Source organism: Cyprinus carpio, chromosome A2 (assembly GCF_018340385.1).
Source record: "Cyprinus carpio isolate SPL01 chromosome A2, ASM1834038v1, whole genome shotgun sequence".
Lineage (NCBI taxonomy): Eukaryota > Metazoa > Chordata > Actinopteri > Cypriniformes > Cyprinidae > Cyprinus > Cyprinus carpio.
The window spans coordinates 4968252-4982999 of NC_056573.1; the positions used below are offsets into that span (position 1 = coordinate 4968252).

A 14748-nucleotide genomic window follows, 5' to 3' on the forward strand; every position below is an offset into this window, starting at 1 on the left:
ATAAGCAACTTTATATTAATATACAATTATTATAAGCGGACATGGCAACACGGGTGCTGATGCTGGTGCGCGAACCCCGGGCGAAGGAGGGGTGCGCGTTCTAGAGAGCGTTCAGAGCCAGGGGCGTCGTTTAAGTGACGTCCGTAAATCCTCTGCTCTCTGATTGGTCGGACACGTGTACGGCGGAAGTGGAATCTGCTCGCCGCACTTCCTAGACACGCATCAGCCGGTCGTTCAGCCAGCTCTGTGCCTGACTCGCAGGGGTCGATGCTCATTCATTGAGTGCAGCTCTCTCTTATCTGCGCGGTTTGTGATTGTAGCTCTGCTGCACAGGCTGAAGAAGATCCCGCGCGCGGTGCACAGGTGGAGAGAGATGATGAAGCCGCAGGTTGTGTTTGTCTTGGGCGGGCCAGGCGCGGGGAAAGGGACACAATGCGCGAGAATCGTGGCGGTAAGAGAGATGCAGCGTTAAGTCTTTTATCATATATTGAGTGAGAATAGCTATTTAGGCGTTGTGTATAAGACAGTGAAGCTTTATGGGGCTGCTAGAGTGGTAATGGATTCAGATTTGCTGCAGGTTAAGTTACAAGGGTCGTTCATTTCCGCGTTTCCTCTAAACATTTCATAAGGAAATGCCATTTCCCAGTGCCATTTGGTCCCTTTAACATGTTTTCATTTAAATGTTTCATCTGACATGTTAGTATGAGACATTTAATGGAATTTGGATCATTTTCTCAAAATGTAAATATGCATTGAGTTCCCTGGAATGTTTCCACATACTGTACATATTCATGTATCCTGGTTATGAACAGGACCTGTGTTCAAGCAGGTCCCACCCTGCTCTGTGTGCAGTGTTCAGCTCTCGTGATTTGGCACCAGCACTGAGTAGAAGGGCATATGTGTGAAACATAAAACTGATATGACTTTACATGATAATACTGTATAAACAGTAATATTAAGTAATTTCTGAAAAGACACTGAAGGCATTGAATACTGACATAACTAGTTCGCTGAAAATCCAGAGAAATAAATAAACACATTTAAACTGATAATATTTCTCAATATTGCTGTTCAGTACAGCTTTAAATTGTATTTTTGTTATACTTTAGAATGTGTCCGGTTCTAAAAATAATGACTTGTACGTTTCTTTTAATCTCTTTATTTTTACTTTATAATAACTTTTTTACTATGATTTATAGACGACACCCACTAAAATATCACAAGAATATGTAGATGACATTAAAAGACAATTTAAAAAAATAATTACTGATTATTTACTGAATAAAATACTAATTAATCATTATTTTAACTCTTTACCAATCTTGGCCACTATCCTTCATTCACCGCAAGAAGTTTTGAATAATTTAAAATATAATCAAATTTAGTAAGAGCACTTTTCTTTTATATATTTTAGTAAGTACTGGTCAGAATAAGTGTGTTATTTCATTTTTACATAATTATATTTGTTACACTAAATGCCGTGTGTATGGGAAAGTGTATATTTGCAGTAACTGGAATTTTTTTTAATCACCTTTTCTGGTTAATTTTCATTTGAATATTGTTTTAGTAATTGAAAGAATGCTTTAAAATAGCACTAGATTAATAATTTAGAAGAATAACGTCATGAGGTTACAGCATTTCATGTCAACTGTACTATTGTTTTAATTGAAAAAGATCCGATTTTTTGTTCTCGTTTTGTAAAGCTGTTAAATCCGTACTTTTAGTGTTAGAAAAAACCTCCTTTATTAGCCATATGGCATCTGAACAAGGTTGTAAAATGAGTCTTTTTTTATGCTCATGATGGTCGTAGCAGCCACACTTGACTGAATTTGTGTTCCATGATCTTAAAAACCATTTGATACTGTATGTCAAAAGTAGTGTCTGGATGGTCTTTGCTACAAAGCTTCCGGTTCGGTTACCAAACCCATACACACCTCTCTTTTTTTCCTTCCATTCATTTAAATGACAACTGTCATATTCCATCATAAGGAGCTTCTAATCTTACGGGACTGTAATGTGCTGCATTGAAGTTGGTGATATGTGATGTTGTTGTTGAACTGTCTCTCTCCTGCGCTCAGAACTACAGCTACACTCACCTGTCTGCCGGAGACCTGCTGAGAGAGGAGCGCAGCCGCAAGGGCTCCGAGTTCGGTCAGCTCATTGACACCTACATCAAAGAGGGCAAGATAGTTCCGGTTGAAATCACCATCAACTTGCTGAAAAAGGTGGTTATACTCATCCGTCCTGCTTAACAAGCCATTCCAGGTCGTGACTCATGGTGATTGTAGAAGGAAACTGGAACATGAATAGGCAACATTTTCAAACGTACTGAGAAATATTACTTGATAACAAATTCACTATCAGGGGAGGAGAGTTCAAAGAGCGGCTCATAATAGCCATAAATGGACAGGCTTGTCTCATAATAGGCATAAATCATAAATCCGATACCTTTATAAATCCGACAAGCCTCTTTACAGTCATTTATCTTATCTAAAAATGGATGTATTCTGATATTTATCTTAACAAAAAAAAAAACATCTGTATTTTTCAGGCAATGGAAGAGACCATGAAAGCCGATGAAAAGAAGTTCCGCTTTCTTATCGATGGTTTCCCGCGTAACCAAGACAACCTGCAGGGATGGAACACTGTCATGGATGGAAAGGCAGATGTCAAGTTTGTTCTTTTCTTTGACTGCAGTAATGAGGTGAGGGGCAGCAACTAGCATTACAGCTGATTAAAGTGGCATCTGATTATTGATGTATCATTTGGAATGAATAATAAAATAATTTTTGGATGGTCTAACGCATGTAACACAGTGGTTTGGTACTTGTCTTTGTTTTGATGTTACTGTTCAGTTCAGCAGGGAGGGAAAAAAAATTGTTTAATTTTTTTTGTATTTAATTAAAGAGTGGTTTACTGAACAAATTTACTTGCACATTAAAATTAACAATTAACAACAGTGTCCAGACTATTAAATTCAATTGTTATTTATTTTTATGTATAATAATTAAATGTATGCATACCATAGACTGTGTAAAAACATGGATGTAGTGTCCGTGACGTCACCCGTAGTTTTCTGAAGAGCGTTTTTGAAGCTGAAAGTGGACGGAGGTGGCCGTCGCCATCTTGGCAGCACGTCACCGCGCATCATTCCCGATCATTGAAAATGGGCAAAAAGGCGGGAGCTGGTTGCTGAAGCCACGCCTACCTAGCTCGACGGCAGTGTCAGCAGCAGCAATCCACCTGTCACTCAAGTGGCCCCGCCCTTAATTATGCAGAACTTTAAGGCTTAATATAATTTAAACGGATGAGTTATAAAAAAAATTAACCCCCTCACAGCTGTCATGAAGGGCAAAATTAGCTATATAGACAAAAATAATTTTTTGTACCAGGCTGTAAACATGTTTTTTTCTGCTGTAAAGTTGGGCATTTGAACATGGGGAGTCTATGGGACTGATTCCCTTCTGCAGCCAGCCTCAAGCAGCCAGTCCATGAATTGACGTTTTAGGGAGGTTGCTGCTTGATGCAAACATAAATTGCACATAAGGCAGTCTATTTGTTGTTACAATAATCAATTGCAGTGTGACTGTCATAACTTGTTAATTATTAAGACATTAAGACATCACTAATAGATTAATACACATAGGCTTATTTAGCGATATGCTCTTCTCTAGAGTTCATTTCTTTAGCAAACAATCAAGCTGTGGACACTATATGACTGGCTTGAGGTATGTAATGATCTGACATTTTCTTTACAAGCTGTTTTATTGTTGTATTTCTGCAGTTGAGACACTGATTGAGTGATTACATAAGACATGAGGTGTTCATTCATGTTTATTTCATGCTATAACTAGTAGTAAAGAGGAGATTGCGTTCACTAGCGCTGTCTACATAAAATGTGATTTTCAGCTGTTGTGTTTTTCAGGTGTGCATTGACAGATGTTTAGAGCGGGGCAAGAGCAGCGGACGCACTGATGATAACAGAGAAAGTCTAGAGAAAAGGTAGTTCTCCCCATCCCCATATCAGATATATTGAGCTACATACAAAACACGTAATATGATTACTGTATTAATATTAGCAGACCTCAGAAATTAGCAGTGTGTTTGGAAAATGTGCCAGTCACCATATAGTTTGGCATTATACGGAAATGGATGGACGGTCATGGCTTTTGATTCGGCTTAACTTTTGCTAAACGTTCTTGTTTAATTTTCAGGATCCAGACGTACCTGCAGTCCACACGGCCCATTATAGAGCAGTACGAGAAGCAGGGGAAGGTGTGCACGATTGATGCCTCCCGATCAGTGGATGAGGTACGGCTGGTTTGAGCTTATTTCATTAAATATATATTTTTTAAGCCTGATGTTTTTTGTGAAGTTTTGCATTAAAGGTAAATCAAATAGAACTTAATTGTATTATGCTTTATTCGTTGATTGTTTTTGAAAGGCATTAATGCATATTAATAAAAAAGTAGTAGGAACAGGAATACTGAAAGTCTGCTGAAAATATACTCTGGCATTCCCAGATGTAGATGAGTTTGTTTTTTCATTGGAGCAGATCTGAAATGTAGCGTTCCATCACTTGCTCACCAGTGGATCCTCTGCAGTGAATGGGTGCCGTCAGAATGAGAGTCCAAACTGCTGCTAAAAACATCACAATAATCCACAAGAAATCCACACCACTTCAGTCCATCAATTAACGTTTTTTTTTAAGTGAAACATTGCATGTTTGTAAGAAACAAATCCATCATTAGTACGTTTTAATTCCAATCTCATAATCCATAATAACGCTTCCTCCAGTGAAAAAGTCCATGCCTTGTTGTCCTCTCACGTCAAAATCCACCATTTTAGTCAGAAGCAACTGTATGAATTTTCTTACAAACATGTAGCTTTTCGCTTCTCAAGACGTTAAGTGATGGACTGGAGTGCTGTGGATTACTGTGATGTTTTTATCAGCTGTTTGGACTCTCATTCTGACGGCACCCATTCACTGCAGAGCATCCATTGGTGAGCAAGTGATGGAATGCCGAATGAGTGAGGATGAGTAAATTTTCAGCAAGTTTTAATTTTCAACTATTCATTTGTTATTCAATGTTATTTATTTACATTTTATAAGTAATTATTTCTGAAGTCTATACTGTGCTTTAGTGCAATAGAGGTAAATAATAAATATCTGTCCATCTTTCTGAGTTTCATATTGCTTCCTTTTACCATTTTTTTTTTTCAGGTGTTTGCAGATGTGAAGAACATTCTGGATAAAGAAGGCTAAACATCCACAGCAAAAAAAACTAATTCTGGAAAATTAAGGTGTCTTTTTGTTCTCGGCAGTGCTATGCCTTCTTCATGTATCAATATCTACATTTTTAAAATGTTTTTTTTTTTTTTTTTTTTTTTTTTTTTTTTTAAGAGACGTGAGAGAGTGTGTGCTCATATCTATGTTTGTAAGTCTAAAAGGAAAACACTTTTGTTGAGCAAACGATCCATGCTTGCTCAATATTAGACTGAAGAGGAACAATGTTTCAGTAGAGAATCAAGCAAGTTTGAGCAATAATGTTCAGGACACTTTTATAGGGACAGAACATGCACATGCATTCAAGATAGTCTCATGTGTCAGAAATGTTTCGAAACGTCCACCATTCAGTGTATAAAACAAATAAGCCAAGAATAGAAATAAGCCAAGAATAGGTTGTAAATCTCTGTTTCATTCAACCGTTTCGTTCTCTAAACTAATGAGGGATTCTAAATGACCAACAGGAAGTAAGAGTATCTGAGTAGATTTCCAGACCTGTTTGTGTTATATTTGGTGACATGTTTCTCGTTGTTTTGTACAGTAATCCACAGCAGGTTCTGAGGACTGTTTGCTGGGCACCCAATAGAGAGCTGAGTTTTAGCTGTACGTTTTTCTTTTATCATATTGTGACTGCTGTGTTCCAAACACGTGCCGTCTTTGCTCAGGCAGTAGATTTTAAGATGGGGGGGAACGGGGGCTCATGCTTTTATTTGATTGTCTCAGCGTCTTTGGGGTTGTTTGTGAATAAACCAAATTTGTCGTATTGATGGGACGGTCCAGTAAATAACACAAAACAATAAATGAAATATTAAGGATGACAGAACCCTCTGAAAAAAATAAATGTTATGATATCAAATGTCTTCTGACTCCAGTCTAATGCTCAGTTTTCATTTTGTAACTTTTTTTTTATATCAGCTATTCAAAGATGTTCACTACAGGAGAAGAATAAACACCTTCTTGATTTAAATGTTAGTTTCACATATATATGGCAGACACTATTATATGCATCTGCGAAATTATTCATGAAATAAATTGAAAATGTAAAAAAGAACCAGCAGTTTGTCTCTTTTTAGCAACAGCATTTATTTCAATGACTGTTTCTTAAACTGTTACTTATATTTCTTAAATTCATTTTAGACATATTTCTAAGATCAATGGTCTGAGATCATTTTTTTTATTTTTCAAAGACTTAAAAAAAAATCTTTAATGTTTTCCACAAACATATGAAGCAGCACTTCTGTTTTCGATTTTAAAAATAAAAAAAAAATGTTTCTTGAGCACAAATCAGCATATTAGAATGATTTCTGAAGATCATGTGACCCTGAAGACTGGAGTAATGATGCTGAAAATACAGCTTTGGATCACAGGAATAAAATACAATATTAAAATGTATTAAAAAAGAAAAGTTATTTTAAATTGTAATATTTCATAATGTTAACTGTTTTTACTGTATTTTTAATCAAATAAATACAGTGTAAGAGACTTAATATTGAAAAAATCTAACTGACCAAATGTTTGAGTGGTTGTGTGTCATTCAGTTTCAGTGTGTTGAACATCACAGGGTTGAAGGTCATTGCAAAAATGAATATTAAATCCTTATAACTAGCAAATAACAGAACAAGTCAAGTTACACTCAGAGTCAGATTAAGTTACAGTAGTTACAGTCAATATTCTAAAATCTTTCTTAATTGATGTTTTTAAAGAGTAACTTTTGAAATTAAGTTACAGTAGTTACAGTCAATATTCTAAAATCTTTGTCTCTAAAGGAAACATGTTTAGTTGGTAAAAATAAAAGAAATTGAAACTTAATTTTTACTCTATAACCTGTTTAAAAGTCAGCAGGCGGCAGTCTAAAAAACACTTCAAACGGGTGACCTGTTTGGGAACTGCTGTTCTTTCACAGTCAAAAAGATTCAAATAAACTTCAAAAGCATTGCACAGATTGTTGGACGGTTGTTTTTCACTGGAGGAAATAATGGAATAATACTAAACGTTGCACTTTACTTTAGGTTTAAAGCTGTGAAATATGAGCAATGTGAGCTCGTGAAAGGACCTCTCGGTAATGCTGCACAAACAATCACTCTTTGGACAAAGCTATGCTCGTGCAGGTTTTGTTGTGAGGAAGAGAACTATGAGCATGACAAGAGCCTTATATATGACAGAGCGCAGTACTTTTGTAAGAGAATGAATCAGCGTGACACTTCCAGTGAGGAAATGTGTTGGATGATCAGGTTCTGTGATTTTTGCCCATTTAATTAGTGTGTGAAACAAGATGCCTGAACAACGACTAGTTTGACATACTGTATATTTATTGACCCGTCTTTTTGCAGCATCAAGATTTTAAGTCAAAATTGACATTTTTTGAAAGAAAAGTGCATATTTATGTCCTGTAACTAATTATTTATTTATATAATTTAATTTCCAATGGTTCTACAGTGTGACAAAAGCCTTTTTTGGTAACGCTTTACAATAAGGTCCCATTGTTAATTTATGCATTACCAATGAGCAATTTATTACAGTATTTATTCATTTTATGTTATTTTATTATATATATATATATATATATATATATATATATATATATATATATATATATATTTCAGAAAAATGTTATTTTTATATATTAAATATATTTATTTATAATATAAATTATATGAATATAGATATAGACATGTAAGTACATGTAAATATTTTAAAAATATATGCTGTATGTGTGTGTATTTACATAATAAATATACAAACAACACATATTATGCAAACAAAAACTTTTATTTTGGATGCGTTTAATCGTTTGACAACACCTTTTATATATATAGTTGATTTATGTTAGGTCAGGTTTATTAAATATTAACATAGACCACTTTTGATTTTAATGTATTAGTAATGTTGAAATTAAGATTAATATATTCTTTATAAATATTTGTCACCCTGGGGTATTATTGTTAACTAAAACATTTTTTATAAAATATATATTTTTGAATTTTATATATATATATATATGTGTTTTATTATTGAAATAAAGCTTAAATAAACTAAAATGTACATATTAGATGAAAAAGTTTCAACTTAAATGTTGCCTTGGCAAACAAATAACTGAAATAAATTTAAGTACTAAAATTACTCAATGGAAATAAATAAAAACTTAACCAGAACCTAAACTTAAACAGCAATATTTGGGGGGAAAAATAACTAAAATTACGAAAAACAATACCTAATTCAAAATATTAATATTCGTTTTTCTTATTCTTAATTCGTTTATATTCTTAAATATGTGAAAAAATTAAAACAGAACTTTTGTTTGGTATGAAATATTTAATTACAAGGACCTTCGGCCCTCTAGTACCAAAAACAGCTGTACAAATACATGACAACAGAACTGTCAGACAGAGCAGAGTACCACACTGAGAAAACACACACTGCAGTTGCATAATTATTTTGTACCAATATTCCTTGTTTGTATATATGTATATATATATATATATATATATATATACACACACACAGTGCATAGTTTGATTGAGAGGGAGTGAAATAGCATTCCTAATAAAAATAAATACTAGAGATAAAATTATGCTCAATCTTCCACTAGGACTATCGGCGAGAACTTGACGTACATCATGATATTTGGGTGAAAACAAGCAGAATGTGCTGGTGAACTAGTCCATATTTAAGAGATAATATTCAGCGTCACCATAAGAGTAAACACGGACACCGACATGACAAAGATCCATGCGGCATCTGCATGTTCTGATGGCTTTTCTTGTGGCTGTACCACTAAAGGACTTGAAAATGCTTCTGTCGAGTCTCTAAATAGCTTCATGTTTTTTCAAGAGGTTCTGCTTCTGCGATACTGGACCTTGGTGTTGGTGACGGCACCGTGCTTTTGTCGCAGATGCAGACGCAGCTGACTCTTGTGACGGAAGTGCAGGTCACAATTCTCACACTGAAATGAGAAGCCAAGAAGATTTCACATCAAATGCTTTCTCAGTTCTAATATTCAATTCTGATATGTGAAGAAATGTGACGTGGTGCTCACATGATAAGGTTTCTCTCCCGTGTGGATTCGTAAGTGACTCTTCAGCGTCTGAAGGTGGCGGAAGTGCGTGCCGCAGATGTCACACGGGTACGGTTTCTCTCCGGTGTGGATCAGTACGTGAGCCCTCAGATGAGCCACCTGAAAACGACGACAGTAGAAGATGCATTTCTTTTGCATTGTCACCGTACAGAAACACGCTCTGAGGGTTTGTTGTTACCTGGACGAAGCGCGAGCCGCAGGTTTCACATTTGTATGGTTTTTCTCCTGAGTGGATCCGTGAGTGTGTCTTCAGATTGGCAGGTCTGTTGAACTGAGCTCCGCACACGTTGCAGCGATACGGTTTCTCTTCTGCAATGAAAAATTTACAACTGCAACACACGTTTGAGGGAGCGCCATCGCAGAGTCCCAGAGAACTGCAAGTTTACCTGTGTGGATGGTCTTGGGGCTCGCTAGGTTTCCATTATAGCAGAACATGGCCTGACAGCGGTCACACTTGTACTCTTTTCCGTCCTGTAGCCACCGCGGCTTCTCTGCGTCAGATTCGCTCTTGGACTCACACTCGTTACAGTAGAGTCTGTCCCGCTCTGCCAAGACAACAGAAGAGCTATTAGGCTTTACTGTCAGCACTGTATGAAGCCAGATCTATTTGTTCAGATTGTCTTCAATATCCAAGTTGGCTATGATAATAATGATATAATAACAATAAGAACTTTTGAAAAGACTTTTATCCACCACAATTAGTAGTAGCAGACATTGTGGGAAAACTTGGCTGTATTTTTCGCATTCATGCATATATTGTGACCAATATTGATCACTGCACATACTGACCAACAGGGGGCCCCAAAGAGACAAAAAACAACAACAGAAAAATAATGAACAAAAATAAAACTCTGGTATGTTCTCTTAAAATAAAACATATATTGTAATATTATTAATATTTTTATATTCTTTTATTTAGATCCAAAAGACATGCAAAAAAATGCGGAATCCAAATACCTTGCGAAGTCATTTTGCAAGATGACATGGCTCACATACAATCACAAGCCCTAATATTTATAACACTTAACACTCAAGGATAGACAAAACTATGCTGCTTCCTATAATGGCTGAAACTGAACCGCATTTTGCAAATATTTTTGCATTCTTCTATACATCACGTAAATATATAACACACACACATATACAAAGTAATTCCTAAATATTATTAAATATAATACTATAACTATTAAAAGATTTAGTATGTATAGTGCTAGTATTTTAAGATTTAGATTATTATTTATACATCACTCATAAAACACATTTATAAAATGTAATACCTAAATATTTATAATAATAATAAAGTAATTTAGTCATTTCTGATTTAATTCAGTAATTAATAATTACTAAAACATTAAAATAGTTAAGTGAACATACTTAAATTTTATGTTTATAAAAATTTATATATTTATATAGAAACCGTCTGTGGCCTAGATTTTTGTAAATAGTTGATAATAATAATAATAATAATAATAATAACCATTATTATGTAATAACTAATTTTTTTTTTTTTTGATGAATAACTTTGATTATTGACTAATTACAATGCTAAAAGTGTTTAAGTGAACACACCTGAGTTTTATTGTTGTTATGCGATATATTTAAATTTTAAATAGTTATTAAAAATTCATAATAATGAATGCTGGATCCAAAATTCATTTCAACATTTTGAAGAAAGTGTATTCACCTGATCTTGTGGCTCCCGTGCTGCTCTCCTCGGTCAAAGTGTTGGGAAGTGAAAAGTCACGCTCTTCTGTTTTGATGCATTCATCTGTAGAGCTAAAAACACATGACAGCATGTTTAGAAATACTGCATCGAATGCTAATACTTAATACTGCCATCCTTAAAGTTTGGCTACACTGACCTGCTATCCATACTGAGCTGCCCTCGGCCTTCATTGTTCTTGTCGGTGGGTTCTGTAACCGTGTGGGGTGGAGTGAGTGAGGTATGGTCAGTCGCTCCGTCTGTGGAGTTCAGCACAATGAACTTGTACTTCTTCCAGTTGCGGATCTTCGGGTGACTGATGGAGCTGGGAGGAGACGCCGCTCCTCGACTGCAGCTGCTGGACTCTGCGGGTGAGTTGGGCTGGCAGTCCGATCTGAGAGGGCTCTTGGGGCTGCTGCTGTGACTCGCTTCAGTGTTCTCCACCTCTGAATTCAGAAGTGGAGTCTTCCTGTATCTTTCAGCTGGAGCAGAGTGAAAGAGCACAGATGGACGGTTCCTCTCTTCTCTGGCTTCCGTGGCTCCTCCGTTAGTCATGGTCCGAGCCGAGGCTCCGCTGTCTGGCGGGGAGTGCTGCTGATGGGCTATTACACCCGTCTTCGGGATCTGCCAGAGGGGGTTTGTGGTCTTGGAGGTGTCCACGGGGAGAGGCAGAGGTCTGTAGAGGTGAGAAGGGTTTTCTGTGGAAGTGCTTACTGCATAGTGCAGGTTGGGAGGACCATAAGTGCTGAAGTTCATGCTGGATTGGGTGCTCAGGGCGTCGCTGAGGAGGAAGGGAGCTTCTGGAGATGAATTAATTCTGCCGTGATTAACCAGCATCTCTGCTCTGCTCTGCTTCACACACAAGCCCCTTTGAGAAAACCAGAAGATGACGAGTCAGTGATAAACAACAGTGTCCAAGATAAAGAAAAGGAAATCTAGGTTAAAACATGTGACAAGTTGTGTAATCATTACATTTCTATTGGTTTCTGTATGTTTTCAAAACCTTTTCTATATGCTGCTCCCATTAATAATATATAGAAAGTGAAATTCCATTTTTAATGTATTTCTAAATTAATAAATGAAATATTACATTATTAATTAGAATGCGCCTGTTACAAATTACATGTCTGTATTTGAATGTTTTTGTGCCTTTCTAAGCCCTCACCTGGAGTCTATGAACCTCTGGCATGTGTCCATCACATGCTCCATCTGTAAATATATGGCTGTGTTGAGGATGGCTAAAATGAAGTTATCTTTAAGCGTGAGGCAAGACGTATACATGAACTCCAACAATATGGCAAAGCCATCAGGGTCCACCTTTGGATCTAAACTTATGATGCTCAAGGTACTTTTATAAGCATCTGCAAACATGGAGTAGAAGAGGCCACTGGGAAAAGACAAGATGGAATACAAATGTCACTTCCTGTGGATGTCACGTATTTACAATTTTGCAAAATGCAAAAAACACAGTGCTACCTGCATGCCATCAGAACTGTCTTATGGGCCCGGAACTGCTGCCCACCGACCACAATGGTGACATCGGTCAGGATGTTTCTGCTGCGGAGGCGGTTGAAGTTGAACAGCACATCACCAGCATGGCGAGTGAACTTAATGCACCCGTCTGCTGCACTTGACATGGTTCACCTGCACAGAAATCATTTAAAATCAAATAAAACAAAATGCATGAATAAATAAATACCCATTTGGTTACTAAACTTAAAAAAAAAAACTATATTGCACCATATATATATATATAAAGTCAAAACTGAAGGTGTGCAAGTTTAGTCAAATGAACACTAGATGTCCACAAATTACAAAGTTGCAAACTGAAGATGTGACTGACTTTTACATGAGGCCTAACAATATTTTGTATTTAATATTCTTTGTGAAAATTATAATCCTTTAATGATTACTCTCTGTAGTCATAATTTGCTTCGAGTTTGTTCATTAGTAAAGTTCATTAGTTAGTTCATTAAGTAAAAATAAAGCATCAAATCAATGTTTTACACATATACACACACACTGACTGTACAATTTATACTTACTTTCAAATCTTTAAAATCCCTCGTAACTGCAATATTCATATAATGTTCATATTTACTAATTGCATTTGACTTGAGAGACCAAAGTGTGCAGACTACCCTAGAGAGCTGCCTACCTAGACAAGATTTTTGGGCATCACAGTGACAACCAATTTTTATAATAAGCATTTACGCATTTACTGTAGATATCAGAGATGCGATATGTCTATGTAGGCAGCTCACAAGGTTTCATACACAACCCCTGAGTCATCAAATTAATCAGATCTCCATGACGACGTCTTTAAGCGTTTGATATTATTTGCAGAAATTCTGCATCACCTTTACTCAGAAAAAAAACATGCATTACCTTGCATTTAGACAAACATCACTACATAGGGAGCAGTAGGCTATTTGATTTAAGACACCTGCGTGCAATGCAAGCATGAAGCTATGAGCGACACTTGTTGAACAGCGAAGGTTCATGTTGATACATATTAAACCTCGTGGCATACTGAAGTTTATTAATAAAAGCCACGTGAGTAACGTTAGACTCTATTACAGGTGTTTGGTGTAAAACCAGCGTTTCGGTTTGATCCAGTAATGTTTCAGTGAAACAGAGACCACAGTAATTTACGCATAAATAATCGCAATCGTAAAAGAACATAAAACATATTCGTATTTTGGATTTATTAACCATTGATCATTTATTACATTTTCATTGCAATAGACCAGTTTGAGAGTTCTCTAATCACATTTGCATGGGTGAATGACAAAGTCAGATAAAAACTATTCAAATACAGCAATTTTGACATTTTAAATGTATGCGATCTCACGTTATACGCGTCTACAGTTTTATGACGACCCATTATAAGTAATAAACTTAGTTTCCCATCCATATAAAGTTGCGAAACCTGTCCTTATTATACAACCCAGCGCTTCCTAATCTAATGCAACTCCATACAGAGTGAAACTGACATAAGAGACGAATAAGATTAGTGATTCTCGCAATTAGGCCGACAAAAGTCGAGTTGCGTAATTAACACCACGGCTCTCAATACAAGAAAGTAGTCGGGTTTTAAAACCAAATAAAAATCAGCTATAGTTATAACTCGTCTCTACAGAGCGTCTTGTGTTTAGTCTAGACTTTTTGCTAGATAGAAGAAAATCACCTGGTGTATTTTTCTTGGAAGTGTCCACCGAAGACAGTTCTTGGAAGAACTCTTCTGAGAAGACGCAGTTCACAATTCTCGGAATTTTACCAGTGGACTGTACCACTGAGACTCCGGAGGGGGCATCCGGACACCCTGTCCTCGCGCTTCTGCAGTGCTAAATAAGCTCTTAACGGAAATATCACACAAGTCATTCTAAAGACTTTAAACTCAAACGTGTATGCTTAATGTTATTGCTTTTAGCGCCTTATTTATTAACATCGTCGGAGTAATTACACTCCGCACCGCTGTAGGTGGTGGTTTGCTCCAGAGACGCGGTCATAATCTACGTCACTCGTCCTCCCACCCTTTCACTACTGTACAGATTGGGCAGAAATGGTTTCTCCTGATATGACCCCTCTATTATAATGTGTACATTATGCATTATGTCATGTTGAATTAACTCAGCCATAGTCGTCATAAGCTACATTTAAGCGTTATGAAGATAGTAAATC

General features: G+C 36.3%; 2 protein-coding genes across 3 annotated transcripts; one reads left to right on the forward strand and one right to left on the reverse strand.

The window, feature by feature from the left end:
* Positions 1-170: 170 nt before the first annotated feature.
* On the forward strand, positions 171-6338 carry LOC109098920 (cytidylate kinase). Its single transcript, XM_042770242.1, has 6 exons — positions 171-451; positions 2079-2225; positions 2552-2704; positions 3926-4002; positions 4215-4311; positions 5225-6338. The coding sequence occupies exons 1-6, from the start codon at positions 374-376 to the stop codon at positions 5264-5266; spliced, it is 594 nt and encodes a 197-aa protein (XP_042626176.1). The 5' UTR covers positions 171-373; the 3' UTR covers positions 5267-6338.
* Positions 6339-8579: 2241 nt separating this feature from the next.
* On the reverse strand, positions 8580-14367 carry LOC109101554 (B-cell lymphoma 6 protein homolog). 2 transcript variants are annotated; one of them, XM_042770228.1, is made up of 9 exons: positions 14255-14367; positions 12541-12708; positions 12230-12451; positions 11225-11932; positions 11047-11138; positions 9749-9907; positions 9541-9671; positions 9324-9461; positions 8580-9230 (listed from the first exon to the last, which is right to left on the reverse strand). In XM_042770228.1, exons 2-9 carry the CDS (start codon positions 12699-12701, stop codon positions 9114-9116), a joined length of 1728 nt encoding a protein of 575 aa, XP_042626162.1. In that variant the 5' UTR covers positions 12702-12708; positions 14255-14367; the 3' UTR covers positions 8580-9113. The 2 variants fall into 2 exon arrangements, with proteins under 2 accessions (XP_042626162.1, XP_042626168.1); XM_042770234.1 differs by lacking the exon at positions 14255-14367 and adding an exon at positions 13110-14228.
* Positions 14368-14748: the final 381 nt, after the last annotated feature.

Excerpts from the sequence above, each read along its gene's own strand:
- LOC109098920 (XM_042770242.1), top strand. The coding sequence starts at position 374 with ATGATGAAGCCGCAGGTTGTGTTTGTCTTGGGCGGGCCAGGCGCGGGG. Across the intron at positions 4,003-4,214 it reads AGAGAAAGTCTAGAGAAAAG|GATCCAGACGTACCTGCAGT; the intron begins GTAGTTCTCCCC and ends TTTAATTTTCAG. Across the intron at positions 4,312-5,224 it reads CCTCCCGATCAGTGGATGAG|GTGTTTGCAGATGTGAAGAA; the intron begins GTACGGCTGGTT and ends TTTTTTTTTCAG.
- LOC109101554 (XM_042770228.1), bottom strand. The coding sequence starts at position 12,701 with ATGTCAAGTGCAGCAGACGGGTGCATTAAGTTCACTCGCCATGCTGGT. Across the intron at positions 9,672-9,748 it reads CCCCAAGACCATCCACACAG|AAGAGAAACCGTATCGCTGC; the intron begins GTAAACTTGCAG and ends TTTTCATTGCAG. Across the intron at positions 9,231-9,323 it reads CGGGAGAGAAACCTTATCAT|TGTGAGAATTGTGACCTGCA; the intron begins GTGAGCACCACG and ends TTCTCATTTCAG.